The sequence below is a fragment of the Terrapene carolina genome, unplaced genomic scaffold (genome assembly GCF_002925995.2).
Source record: "Terrapene carolina triunguis isolate 2854851 unplaced genomic scaffold, T_m_triunguis-2.0 Scaffold66, whole genome shotgun sequence".
Lineage (NCBI taxonomy): Eukaryota > Metazoa > Chordata > Testudines > Emydidae > Terrapene > Terrapene triunguis.
Window position 1 is genome coordinate 7,151,381 of NW_020664417.1, and position 14,406 is coordinate 7,165,786.

Sequence of the window (14,406 nt, forward strand, 5' to 3'; positions counted from 1 at the left end):
ATTTAATTGCTTGCTTGTCATTATCTTCCATCCTTTTTTGCACACAGTATGCGAAAAATATTTATTTTTAAAAAATACCATTAACAGTGTCTAGTAAATGTTGTGCTAGAAGTTCTTTAGAATGATCCTTCTTTATTTAACCTTGCTGTTGCTCCTTATCACTTTCTCAAAGCAGGTTTCCATTTGCAGTGATAGTGAGATTTTATCAAAAAGTTTATGAGCAAATGACTCATTAAATACTGCAGGCAAATAACTACCAAAAGAAAGTAAGTTCTTAAAATTTGAGACTAAACCTGAGAAGGCACTGGACCCAATTCTTATGTCAATTACACTGATGCAAAGCTGAAGTAACTCCAGTGAATTCAGTGGATTACTCCAGATTTATATTAGGGCATAGCTACACTTGCAGATGCAGAGCGCTGTGAGTTAAACCTGCCTTCGGAGAGCGCAGTAGGGAAAGCGCTGCAGTCTGTCCACAGTGACAGCTGCTTGCACACTGGCGTGGCCACATTTGCGGCACTTGCAGCGGCAACACCTCGTCCACACTGACGCCTGGGCGTTGTAGTCAAAGTGCAGCAAACGTTATTCCTCTCGCCGAGGTGGAGTACCAGGAGCGCTCTAGCTGCAGAGTCAGAGTGCTCTACGTGCCTTGCCAGTGTGGACGGGGAGTGAGCTAGTGCACCCGGGGCTGCTTTAATGTGCTGTAACTCACAAGTGTAGCCAAGGACTTAGTGTAACTGCGGGCTTGGCTACACTTGCGAGTTACAGTGCAATAAAGGAGCCCGGGCACCCTAGCTCACTACCTGTCCACGCTGGCAAGGCACATAGAGCGCTCTGACTCCATGGCTACAGAGCTGCTGGTACTCCACCTCAGCAAGTGGAATAACGTTTGCTGGAGCGCCCCCACTGGAGCACCAGTGTGGACAAGGTGTTGCATTACTGCGCTCTGATCAGCCTCTGGAAATGCTTATCTGCCCCGAGACAAAGCAACCATTACTGTGGAATGCTGTGTCTGAGAGAGAGAGAGAGAGAGAGAGAGAGGCAGTGGGGTGAGCGGGGAAGGGGGGTCTGTTGCTGTCTGAACTTAAAAGACAGCATGCTGACATGCTCTCAGCCCCCCCAATACCCATTCTCTCTCCTTCCACATACACACAACACACTCTCTGTCACACTCCACCCCACCCCCCCATTTGAAAAGCACGTTGCAGCCACTTGCATGCTGGGATAGTTACCACAATGCACTGCTCTCTGTGGCCATTGCAAGAGCTGCTAATGTGGTCACACCAGTGCGCTTCCAGCTGTCAGTGTGGACAGATTGTAGCGCTTTCCCTACTGCGCTCTACAAAGGCTGATTTAACTCAAAGCGTTCTACATCAGCAAGTTTAGCCATGCCCTGAGATAATTATCTGTTCACCTAAATGAAACACAAAATATTTTTAAAGCTGAAATTATTGGGACACATTATGCCCTCGGTCACACCCCTGCGATGCCACTGAAATCAGTAAGGTTTCATGAGTGTAATTAAGAGCATAACTTGGCCTACTAATTTACACTTGCAAGAGACGCTGCATATTGATTAAAGCTACTTCAGTAAATAGAGATTATTTTATTCTTGGGTTATCCAAAATGCTGCTTTTAATGTTGGTCCTTTACAAAACTACAGGAACAGTTGCATTGTAAGGGTTGAGTATGCACTGTATTATTAATAATGTAAATCTTTTTTGGCACTTTTCTACAAATCATACAAATCACCTTGCATATTGTGACTATTCTGCGAGATTCCTTTTTGACACTGAACATTGGTATTTTGTTTTGACTGCGTAGACACTCTATCTTGAGGTGCCAAAGTGACTGTTGTTCTTTCTCCCTAGGTTTTGATGGCTGTTTTGCCTATGTGAAGTATCGTGGAGAAAGCCTTCCTTTCAGTGGAAAGCACAGCATTGCTACCATATCCAAAACGGACCCCTTTGTGAAGATTGGCTGCCGAGGTCCCAACATTTGTGCCAGCAATCCCTGCTGGGGCGAATTAATGTGCATTAACCAGTGGTATGCATATAAATGTGTCCCTCCAGGAGCCTGTGCCTCCAACCCTTGCCAGAATGGTGGCAGCTGTGAACCTGGTGCGCATTCTGGATTTACCTGCAGCTGTCCTGAATCATACACAGGAAGAACATGTGAGACGGTAGTGGCTTGTCTTGGTATCCTGTGTGCCCAGGGACATGTGTGCAAGGGTGGAATCAATGGAGGACACATATGCATCCCTCACCCTCACCAAGCCGAGCTCTCTCTGCCACTCTGGGCTGTTCCTGCTATTGTTGGCAGTTGTGCTACAGTTCTTGCCCTGCTTGTCCTTAGCCTGATCCTCTGTAATCAGTGCAGGGGAAAAAAGACAAAAGTGCCAAAGGAGGAGAGGAAAACGAAGGAAAAGAAGAAAAAAGGAAGTGAGAATGTTGCATTTGATGATCCTGACAACATTCCGCCCTATGGCGATGACATGACTGTCAGGAAGCAGCCTGAAGGGAACCCTAAACCTGATATAATTGAAAGAGAAAACCCTTACCTCATCTATGATGAGACAGACATACCCCATAATACAGAGACTATACCCAGTGCCCCTCTGGCTTCCCCTGAACCTGAGATAGAGCACTATGACATTGAAAATGCAAGCAGCATTGCTCCTTCAGACGCAGACATCATTCAGCACTACAAGCAGTTCCGGAGTCACACGCCCAAATTCTCTATCCAGAGGCATAGCCCACTAGGCTTTGCCAGGCAGTCCCCAATGCCACTGGGAGCAAGCAGCTTGACTTATCAACCTTCATACAGTCAGGGACTAAGGACAACTTCCTTAAGCCACTCTGCATGCCCTACCCCCAACCCTTTGTCTCGTCACAGCCCCGCTCCATTCTCCAAGTCATCAGCTTTCTACAGAAATAGTCCAGCAAGGGAACTTCATCTGTCAATAAGAGAAGGGAGTCCTTTGGAGATGCACAATGATGTCTGCCAGCCTGGCATTTTTAACTATGCCACTAGACTAGGGAGAAGAAGTAAGAGTCCCCAGACCATGGCAACTCATGGTTCCAGACCAGGAAGTCGCCTAAAGCAACCAATAGGACAGATTCCTCTGGAGACTGCTCCTCCTGTAGGACTCTCTATTGAAGAGGTGGAGAGACTTAACACTCCTCGCCCTAGAAATCCAAGCATCTGTAGTGCTGATCACGGAAGGTCTTCTTCAGAGGAGGACTGCAGAAGGCCACTGTCAAGAACAAGGAATCCAGCTGATGGTATTCCAGCTCCAGAATCATCATCTGATAGTGACTCCCATGAGTCTTTCACTTGCTCAGAAATGGAGTATGATAGAGACAAGCCTATGGTGTACACATCCAGAATGCCCAAATTATCTCAAGTCAATGAGTCAGATGCAGATGATGAAGACAATTATGGTGCTAGGCTGAAGCCTAGGAGGTACCCTGGCCGGAGAGCTGAGGGTGGGCCTGTGGGTGCACAAGCAACAACATCTAATATTGCTGAGAACACATTGCCCATAAAGCTTGGACAGCAAACTGGAAATTTCAACTGGGACAACCTTTTGAACTGGGGTCCAGGCTTTGGACATTATGTAGATGTTTTTAAAGATTTAGCATCACTCCCAGAAAAAGCAGCAGCAGCAGCAAACACAAATGAAGAAAGCAAAGGTGGTACAACAAAGCCCGTTTCCAAAGATGGGGAAGCAGAACAATATGTATAGACCTCATATACTGGCATTGTCAAAATGCAAAATCATGGAACAGTGAAACCATTGTATGGTTGTAGATAAGTGAAAGTCAGCATTTTAAGCCCAGGCCAGTGTGGTTGGAGGAGACTTTTAAAAATAATAACCATTATGCTGCTGAAACAGACTTAAAACATTTTTAATTTAATTATGCTTGGGTGAATTTATTTCTCCTGCATGCATTGTATTTTAAAAACAAGACATTCAGCATGCAGCATTTGAAAAGGGTTTCCTATTTACCATTGTTTGGTTTGTGATTTTTAAATTAATAATGCTTTGATCTGAAAATAAGCTCAGATGTTTTTATTGTGGGAGTGTGTGTATTGTCTACAACTTAATAACTTGTTTTGCAATGCAAGAGTATTGAGGATTTTATTTCCCTTGAGAGACACATGGAAGAAGGAGGGTGAATGAAGGAATTACACTATTACAGCCTCTCAGAAAATGTACTTACCATATCCTGCAATTCCTCTATGTGTAAACTTTAAGGAAGAAATAAGTTTGAGTAATTGCTGGCAAAAGTGCCGTAAGTTTTATCCATACAAGAGGTGCTAGAAGCGGCTCAACCTGTCCAGCACTTTAGGATTTTTTTTCATTGACAAAGTTGTGTGAGAGCTTCTGAATCACTATGAAATATTTTTGGATGCTTATCCCCCACCTCTGCACTCCTCCCAGTGCTTTACCCTGGCATGAAATTATTGGAAGTTGTCAGATCAAACAGATAGTATAGTCTACAGAGGCAGCATGTTCTAATGGATTGCAACCAGACTAGATACTAGGAGCTCCTGCATTCTAATCTCAGCTCAGCCACGGGTCAAATCATTCAGTCTCTCAAAGTTTCAGCTGACCCATCTGTACAATGGGGGCATGATGATAATAATACTTACTTGCTTGCCTCACAGGGGTATTGTGAGGATTCATTAGCTAACATCTGTAAAGTGCTTAGATGTCATAATCAGTGTTATAATTATTATCAAAGCACTGCCTAGCCCACGTGACCTTGGAGGGGCATTTTCTGCATTACATAATTTTCTGAGACAGAAACTTTTGAAGAATTATTTATTGTATAAAAATTACTGCACTCTAGCATTGTGGAGCTGATATGAGAGAAAACTCCTAGTAGACTGACTTACAATAGCTTATTGTTTGTTCTGAATCCCCTAAAATGTATAGGCTAAATAGAAATTCACAAAACCTTTCATGTGTTCCTGCAGACCTGAAGATCCTATTGTACTGTGTAAAGACTTTTTTTTTTTACCTAAACTGTGTTTTTGATATCAATATTTTCCTATGCTGAATAGTTTTCTTACTTTCAGGGAAGGTAAGAAAAATACTTTTTTTTTACATTTGTTACTTATGTAACATCCATATTTTTCACCTTTTGATAAATTTGTAACATACTGTATGCTTTCTACTTGTAAATGCCAATAATAGAATTAAAATATTTATTTAAAAAGTGTAGTGCATATCATTGAAAATACTTCTTATTTGTTACTCTCTTTCTGTTTTCATCCCTTGATATTCTTTTTACCAGTTCCTCCATGGCATATGGTCTTTAAGAATAGTATTGTTGACCTCGAACATATGCACAGAGCTCTGTCATGGTGAATAACATGTTAATTCATCTCCACTAAGTATTGAGCTATTCCTTTTATTCTGCAGTTTTCATATCTGTGGTGTAATGTCAACCAGGCACAGAACATAAATAATGGGTTAAACTGGCTTTCTATAGGGTTGCGGGGAGCACAGTGAAAGGTGTCACACACATTTGTTGTGTGGAAGAAATTCATCACAATATAGTCAGTCAGCACAAGACCTATGCACCACCTTAAGTCCCGCTTAAGTTTTGTGCTGTGCCTTTTGCAATGGGGTGCATTTCAACCAGTGTGAGTGTGATTCACCTCACATGCCGTTATCTCCTTCTGGCATTACAGGAGTGGTATTAATGTTTTCAGAAAGGAGAGGCATTCATCTTTTCTAGGGAGATGGAAAGCATGAAGGGTGCTATCCTTAAGGCTTGGAGAGAGCTTCAAAAGAATCCTCTCTCCTTGAATAAAAAAATCTGCTTTCCACCACATATGCATTTAGACAGATTTCTATTAATAATTTAATGTCCATTTTACATGGTGGTGTACTACTTTGGGGTATATCGGTAATAAATAGTTATACATCTTTATACACACTCATCCATGATTTCCATCTTCATTCAAGTCCCAACCTTTCTGAAGTGTCGGCAATAGGAGTGTAAGAGAAAGAAGAATCTTTGGGAAAGTGTTTTTACTGTGTAGGTTTTATATTTATAAAAGAGTAAATCAAACTTTTGAAAACTACTTACATTTAAGTTAGTAAAGGAGAATATAAGCCATGGAAAACTTAAGGCTCTTAGTGTGAAAGATGAGGATGGAGTGAATGATTTGTCAGGATGGACTAGTTATCTCTTTCTTTTCTTTGGAGAACTTAAGCAAATGATAAATAGTTACATACAAAGAATAACAGCTAAAGTTTTCATATGCATTACTGTATTTGTTTTAGATTTATTGGCCATCTTGTGTCTGATCTGACAAAGGAGACTTAACACACTCTTTTGGCTAAATACGCTGCTGTTTTCAAGTTGTCGCCCAACAATCAGAGCACTCAGCAGAAGATAACAGGCCAGAACAGTACACATTTGTATATAAGTAGTTACATCTGAAATAACAGGAGATCCACAAATGATTTCTCAGTCTGAAAACTTTCTGTAATTAAACATCTGTCAAAAAGCTGCGTGCTTGGTTTGAGTGTTATCCTCTAATACTGACTGTACCAGATGCAAGCAGTGATTTTAACAACACATGAAAGCTTCAGTGAACAAAATCTTTTGAAATTAACACTAAACATATTGAGATCTGCATTATACCAGTTAAAAACTCTGAGATTATCAGTTTATTTTGTTACAGGGAAATAATATACAATGTGGGTTTACTCTACATTGATGGTATTCCTTTAATGTGGCTTCAGTCTACCATTTGGAGTACATTAATCTAAGCTCCCTTTTCATATTGTCTGTGATCAACCAAAAATATATTTCATTGTTTACTGATTTCTTTGTGATTCCCTGTTTCTGATCCTCAGATAAAAGCAAGTAGATGTTTATGATGCCTCATCCCTCAATAAAATTTCACATAACCAGATATTCTCCCCAAGTCCTAGAGTACACTCAAATCCTCTGAATGAGGAAACGGGAACCTCAAACATACACACATATATGCTGCTGAATATTAAAAATAACTTGCACAAGAATAGTTTTTCTGTATGCTCATGTCCACCAGTCTAAACTGATAAGGTGCAACTCCTTCTGTAGATTTGATTTAACAGGCTGTAGCCAGTCACTTCAGACTGGTGGGCTGAAGATGCAAAAAACACCTTTTAAGGTAAAATTCTGCTTTTTCATAACTTGTTCTAAAATATCCTCATCTCTGAGACAATCACTCTGTTTTATTATACTGGTAGAAAATCCATATTCGGTTATATTATGCTACTGATTTATGAGCAGAATTGAACTGATATTACTGGAGAGTTTTCCATAGAAATCTGTAGCACATTGTAGGCAAGTCATAGATAATTGAATAGAAACAAAATAATCTCCACCATTGTACATTCCCCTCCACATCTTAAAAATCCAAAGCCAGGATCCTTTAAGCACTTATGTTTGTCAATAACTTTACATGCAGGAGCAATTCCATTGAAATCAATGGGATTAAACCATATGTAAAGTTATGCACTTGCTTACATGCTTGCAGAATTTGGGGCCTGATTACGCCCTATTGATGTCAGTGGACATTGCATGCATGTAACTCAGGGTAAAATTGGACTCCAAATATTCCAGTTAAGAATTTTTTTGATCAAAAGGAGCTTTTCCCTCAGATGTATTGCTGTAACTCATCTTCTAAATGACTGAAAATAAAATGTTAAAAATCTTTTTCAAATCATCCATATTCAAAATGACTGTCACATTGAAATAAGTGATAGTGTAAAGGCCGGGAAATTAGATGATGGGATGTCACACCTCACATTGTGGAAATACTGTATCTATATTATCCCACCACACATTTCTTGGAATAAAAATTCTGACAGTGAAAAGTCCTTAATATATAACTCCAGGATAAGCCTTAGGATTCTATACAAAATCAACAGGGATGAGAAAAGCACCACCCAACTTTCCAACACAAAGCAAAATGGAAACATATGTATGTTAAAAGAACAGGGGTACTTGTGGCACCTTAGAGACTAACAAATTTATTAGAGCATAAGCTTTCGTGGGCTACAACCCACTTCTTCGGATGTAGCCCACGAAAGCTTATGCTCTAATAAATTTGTTAGTCTCTAAGGTGCCACAAGTACTCCTGTTCTTTTTGCGGATACAGACTAACACGGCTGCTACTCTGAAATATGTATGTTAGTAGTGCTTACTCCCTAGTTATTCTCACTGAGATACCAGGGCTTCCTTATCTGTTTCTTTGGTGTTTTCTTCTTTTTCTTTTTCTAGATGCACATAAAGGAAACTCAATGAAGGGAAAACGCTGCCCTTGCTGTTCATTCTATGCTCGTGTTGTGTACGTGGTTTCCCTTTTCTCCGAGAGCCGCAGGTAATGCAATACATTCAGCAGAATAGATTGTGATTTAGACAGTATGCTTGCACAGGAGAGCAATGGGAAGTTTGAAATTATCTTTAATTTTATTAATATTTTTAAATGTTAAAAATCAAAATGAAATATTTTGGGGTGAAAATATTTTGTTCAACATGAAAAAAAATAAAAAATTATTTTGGAAATGCCTATGAACCAAAAATCCATTATTCTTGAGAACAGAAGAAATATATACTTGAGAACAGACCATAACTGAGGGTACAGAACTGAATTCACATCTTGTGCAAGGAATTCTATGTGTAACCCTTAATAATAAAGGCAGGGTTGTACAGGTCCTGCACCTATACATTCCCCTATCAGTGTAAGGAAAGGGATGGGCGGAGGGCATATTGGAGCTCTGCTCTGCTACACCAATTATCCACTGACATGGGGTCTGGTGAGGACCGTCCATCAGTTGTGCAACTTCGAACTGTCCAGCAGCAGTTCTAAGTGGCATCAGGGCTGGTGATGGCCCTCAAAATCGTGGAGCTGTAACCAGGCCCTGCCGTCCTTCCCTGTCCCTCTCCTGCACTAAATGGAGCTGTGGCATAGTACAGCATCCAACCCTTAATCCTAATTCTTCTGTAACCAGTACAACCTTTGGCCTGAACATCAGCTGGTATAAATTGGCATAGCACCATAGACTTTAATGAAGTTATGCCAGTTTACACCACTTCAGGAACTGGCTCTTTATTTCTTTCTCTTATGTAGACCTGTTCAAATCTAAAGTCAGCTGCAGAGGGGAAAGGCTCCAGCAGCTGAGAGGCAGCAGGAAACTATGTGGCTAAAAATAGCAGTGTAGATGGGGAGGCACAGCTTGGGCGAGTAGAGAGCATGTAGGAAATGTACTCGGGTACATACCCAGACCTTTCAGACACGTCTGTACTCTACTCACCTAAACCATGTCTCACCAGCTACACTGCAGCTTAAGCCCATGTATGTTTGAGTACATACTCTACACACAGCTGAAATAAGCATGACGTAAAGAAGTAGCCTTAGATTCAAAACTCATTTGCTTTGTTAAAACATTTGAGGGAAACCCCTCTAATATTCTTTTGGAAAACTACAGAAGATTTTTTAAAAAATGCAGCTTCAGCTCTGTAGGAGATTAGGCAGAGAAAGAGAAATTGGGTTAAGGAGAGACGTGGGAAAGAAAACTGAGGGCAGAAGAAAGTGAACAGGGAGAGAACTATCTCTTCTTCCTCATGCTAATACCTTATTTTTCCCCTGTTCAACCTTCTACACTTTCCTATATCCATGTTTACATTAATTCGGTGATGGATAACTACTGTTCTCTAGAACTAATTGACCAGCCCTTGTTATCCTGAATTAGTCCTTTTGCAAACAGTACTTACTGTCAATGACTGACAACCTGGGCTGCGTCTGGAGATGTCAGTTAACACAATATTCCTCTCCTTGGAGTTTAGAAACTTCAGATACTAGTATTTGATTAGATTACATTATATCTTTTCTGAACCCCATCTTGTCAATTCGCCAAGCTATACATATTTAGGGCTGTTGTGTTTTATATTTCCTAAACCTTTATAATTTTTTTCTGGATCCTCTCCAAGTTTTATCATCTACTAATATTCATGTGTCTAGCACGAAATACATTATTGTAAAGTTAAATTGTGTGTGTGTGTGTGTGCCTTCCTCTTGGAAGTAGGTCTATTCCAGGAGAAGAATCTCAACAAAATCTCTCTCCAGTTTTAGGGTAACATGTTCATTTACGACCCTACACAGAAATAAAATAGATTTACAGCAGGAGTATTTAAAAATATAATGTCAAATATTGAAAAGGGAGGCTGCCATCTAATGATGAAAATCTTCTGCCATTTAGCGTACTAAAATGAAACCTACTAAACAGAGATTATACAGTGTGTCAAACCCTCTGGACAGATTGTCAAATCCTAGTCCCCTATTTGGATTCACCTCTGAGAGGGACTGAGGCCCCTCGCCCTTCATTTTCATTTCAAAATCTGTAGCTGGGAACAGACAAGGAAGTGCAGTACAAACAGGCATCCCAATGAACCACACAAAGAGCCCAGTGCCCATTCCAAAGAGCCCACACAAAGAGCCTCAGTGACATCTCTAAAACCCTTTTCAACATTCCTACATGAATAAACGTTTTCTTTTCAGCCAGGAGAAGGAGACCATTTGGAACACTGACTGATCTACATTGAGATCACTCAACATGTGGTTCCTGGGGCACATTTGGGTCTTGGGAGCACGTGCAATGTTCATAGAGTTCACTAGTGTGACTAGAATTGCTTGTGCATTGTTTAGACTCAGGCAAAGCTAATGGGGTGCTGTTTATCCACCTGATGCCTGGTACACATAAGGCAACACTATGTTCTGCATTGCTTTGTGGTAATTATGAACCAGGTTGTGGCTCAGCCTTATGCAGCTGTGGAGGGGTAGTAAAACTCCCCACTCCCCTGTATGGCCTACCTGGTTTTCTGCTTCCAGCAAAGGGCAAAACCAGGCTATGTAAAACTGCTGCTTCCCCCTCCTTCACATAAGTGGGAAAGGGAATGGGTGCCAAGTGTGGTATTAGGGGCTGTGCAGCTAATTGCTGAGCTTCCAGAGAGTGGGAGGGTGAAGAATGGATAGATATGGCTCGGCCCTCCTGCACTGGCCAGCACAGCTAAGCTGAGGGTGCAGAAGAAGTAATCTGTTACTAGCAGTGGAGAAATTTTGCATACAAAGATGGGGAATGGGGAAACAAATCTCCTCCCCCATATTAATGTGAGACACCCCCCAGCTCTTGTACAAAAGATCCTCCACCAAGTTTCCTCCTTGTCCTTTCCCAGGTTTCCACTGTGCCTGTTCCCCTGCCAGTACCCCAATTTCCCCCTCTTCTTAAAATATCTCCCTCTTCCCTCCCAAATGATCCCTGTCTCTGTCCCCCGTCCACATGATTCCCTTTTCCCCAGTGCCTCCCCATCTGTTATTCCTCTTCTTAGCCTTTCTCTGTCCCCAAGGCTTCGCCCAGTCTCTCTTGCTCCTACAACTTTCTCCTGACTTTCCCTGTTTGTCCCCCTATCCTTCATCCATTCCCACCAACTATTACCTCCCGCCAAGTGACCCTCCACCCCCATAATTTCCTCTGTCCCCCTGGATTTCCAGGTTTGCTCTGTCAACACCAAAAACCTGTCAGGAGGAGATGGAGAGCAGAGCAGGGTGGGAGTGGACCTGCTGCAGAGATGAGCCCACTGCAGCCTCTTGCAGGTATGTGGCTGCAGGTGAGAATACTGCTGAGCCTAGTTGTTCAACAGCAGAAAGGAGAGCTGGCCGAGCACTGCTGCTTGAAGGACCAGCCTCACTCTGCTTTCCTGTGCCTCCTTACTTAGCCAGCCAAAAGCTGAGAGGAGAAAGTCATTGTCCCCCGATTCTCCAGATGAAAGCTGCCCCTTCCCTCTCGTTATGCTGATGGTGGCTGGTAAGGGCCAGGAGCAAATTATTTCCCTTGGGAGCAGGGGCAGCCAAGAAAGAATTGTAACTTACAGTCAAAGTTTCTCCCTGGGGCAGCACAGCCATGCCCTGCCTTTTACACATGGTTGTGCCCTGTAGCACAATCTATCCCTGTTGATTTAGTGTTGATAAAATACCCAGCACTGGACATAGAAATAAAGCCAGTTCCCACCCCAAAGAGCCTCACATTTTAAAAATGGAAGCACAGAAGATGGATCACATGGGAGATCCAGAGCTGGGGATACTTAACTGAGTTTGTTATAGATGCATTTTTTGTGTGCCTCAAGAGGTAGCAGGCTGAAGAAAGTTTGGTGGTGGTGATGTTGGCAGCAGCTTGGCGAACTGTGATGAGGAGGGCCATACTAACCGTAGGGGACAACATGATGACTGTGACATTTTCATTTTCTTAGCCTAAGTACATGACACTGAATTATGATGATGCAACATCATGACACAGAGTAATACAGCATAAGGACATTGCAGTGCCTTCTTGTGTGGCTTTTTGCAATGCCATTAAGTGACTAACTGAATCTCCGGCTTTCACATTTCAATAGACTGGTCTACAGTTTTTCATTTATGGGCAGCATGTATGCTGAGGAATTTCATACCCTTTTCCAATAAACCCACAGGGTTCTGGACAGTAATGCAGATAGGAGTTCTCTCCACTCTTACTTCAGTTTTTTTGGGAAAGGACAGCACACTTTTAAATGGGTGGATTAGTCAGTAAACACCATGCCCAGATCAATGGTTTTGATAGAGAGAGCTCAAGAACGTCTAGGGGAGAAAGAAACTGATTTCAGAAAAATGAGTGTAAGCGCTCACACTGTAGCGACGCTGCAAGGTTGTGCGGAGTTCTGAGGCTACCAGAGGGGGGGAAGAATGGAAAGTTCAAATATTGAAGCCAGTGTTTTTATTTTCCTGTATTTTCAGTCCTTTTGGAGGAAGCATTTTCAGGGAGAAATCAGAACTGTCAGAAAAAGAAAATCAAGGAGAAAGGCACAGGCCAATTAAAAGCTGAAACAACTACGTTTTTTCCAGTCTTCTGTCTGAGCCACCTAGCACAACACAATGTAAGATATTGCAGTGAACTCACATCTTGTGCTAAGCTTTAGTGACAGGTGTCTGGAGCAAGCAGGGAAATAGGGAGTGAAATCATAAAGCACTAGTGTCTGAGGAGCAAAAATGATAGTTGTGTGGAGAGAAGTGGCAGATTTACAACCAAGAAGCAGATGAGAAGTAGAGATCCAAGAAGCAGAGGAGGAGAGGAAAATGGGATGATGATATGAGGGGATCCTGCCAATACATTCACACAAGCACCTCCACTTACATTCCACACTGTCATCTCACAGTCAGTACACTGAAGGACAAGTGTAAGGTCTGTAGGTGGTAATTTCTTGTTTAGCCTTGATTTCCTATTATTATAAAACCATGACAGGACTTGTTGATGTAAATGAGGTTGGCTACACATACACATCATCACACTTTCCAGTTCACTAATACTTGCTCAGTGCTGAATGATAGTTCCCATTACTTTTACACACATGCACAGGCACATATGCACTCTATCTCAGAGTGGCATATAATGTCTTACAGATTCTTTCCCAATTTGCAAGGCTGCATGAATGGAAAGCTGCAGTTGGAAAATAGGTTGGCAAAACAAAAGTGGCTAAGGAGTTTGCAATCTTGTGCATGTTCCTCAAATACTAAGGTGCTGTGCGGGACCCTTTAGACAAGCAGTAAGTAGAAAAAAGCAGTTCCTCTCCTTATCTCTGCTGGGTTATTTACCCTTGCAGCCAGATTATGACCTTTGATAATTAGTAAGTATTATTTATTTCCTATCTTGTGCAATCAACTAGAATAGCAAATATAAGAAACAAATATGAAAATAAAATAAAAATGCTGCATTACAAAAAGTACAAAAAGTCGTTTTGAAAAGTGTAGCTTAGTTTTAATTACCTAAAATAATTCTTAGTATAGTGCTAAATGTGCTATATAGTAAATTTTCTAAAAGTAAAAAACTCTTAATATGTTTCTTTATAAAACGCTCTGTAAAACTTTTGCTAAGAGGTTATACCATCATTTTTTAAATAATGTTTAGGGTGAGAATTATTTGGTTGGCAGATTAACAGAGTGCAAATTAGAGAGGTGCAGCTATACTTTGAGGATGGTTGATTAAAATAATTGCTGGCAATCTAGAACAAATAAGAGGAAATATTTGTACATACAGCATTGAGTCAATCTGGGGAATTCATTACCATAAGCCATCATCAAGACTGCATGGATGTAAAATAGGGTTGGATAAGTATTATGACCAAGAATAACATTTGTAGTTATGCATGCCAAGATAACGGTAATCAAATCTCTTTCTTCAAGATCTAAACTAATCTCAGGGTCCATGAAAGAATTTCCCCCATGTATAGCATTTCACAAGTGCATTATCAGAAGGGATTTGCTCGCCAATTAAATAGAGTGACCAAGGCCAGAGGCAGGATACTA

The 14,406-nt window shown here is 41.3% G+C and overlaps 1 protein-coding gene across 1 annotated transcript in view; it reads left to right on the forward strand.

Moving 5' to 3' along the window:
* FAT4 (FAT atypical cadherin 4) overlaps window positions 1-5,195 on the forward strand; it is a 220,756-nt gene extending 215,561 nt beyond the window's left edge. The window contains exon 17 of the mRNA XM_026647814.2: window positions 1,872-5,195. Coding sequence (XP_026503599.1) covers window positions 1,872-3,748 — 1,877 coding nt within the window. The 3' untranslated portion in view covers window positions 3,749-5,195. The remainder of the gene's footprint in view (window positions 1-1,871) is intronic.
* The last annotated feature ends 9,211 nt before the right edge of the window (window positions 5,196-14,406 follow it).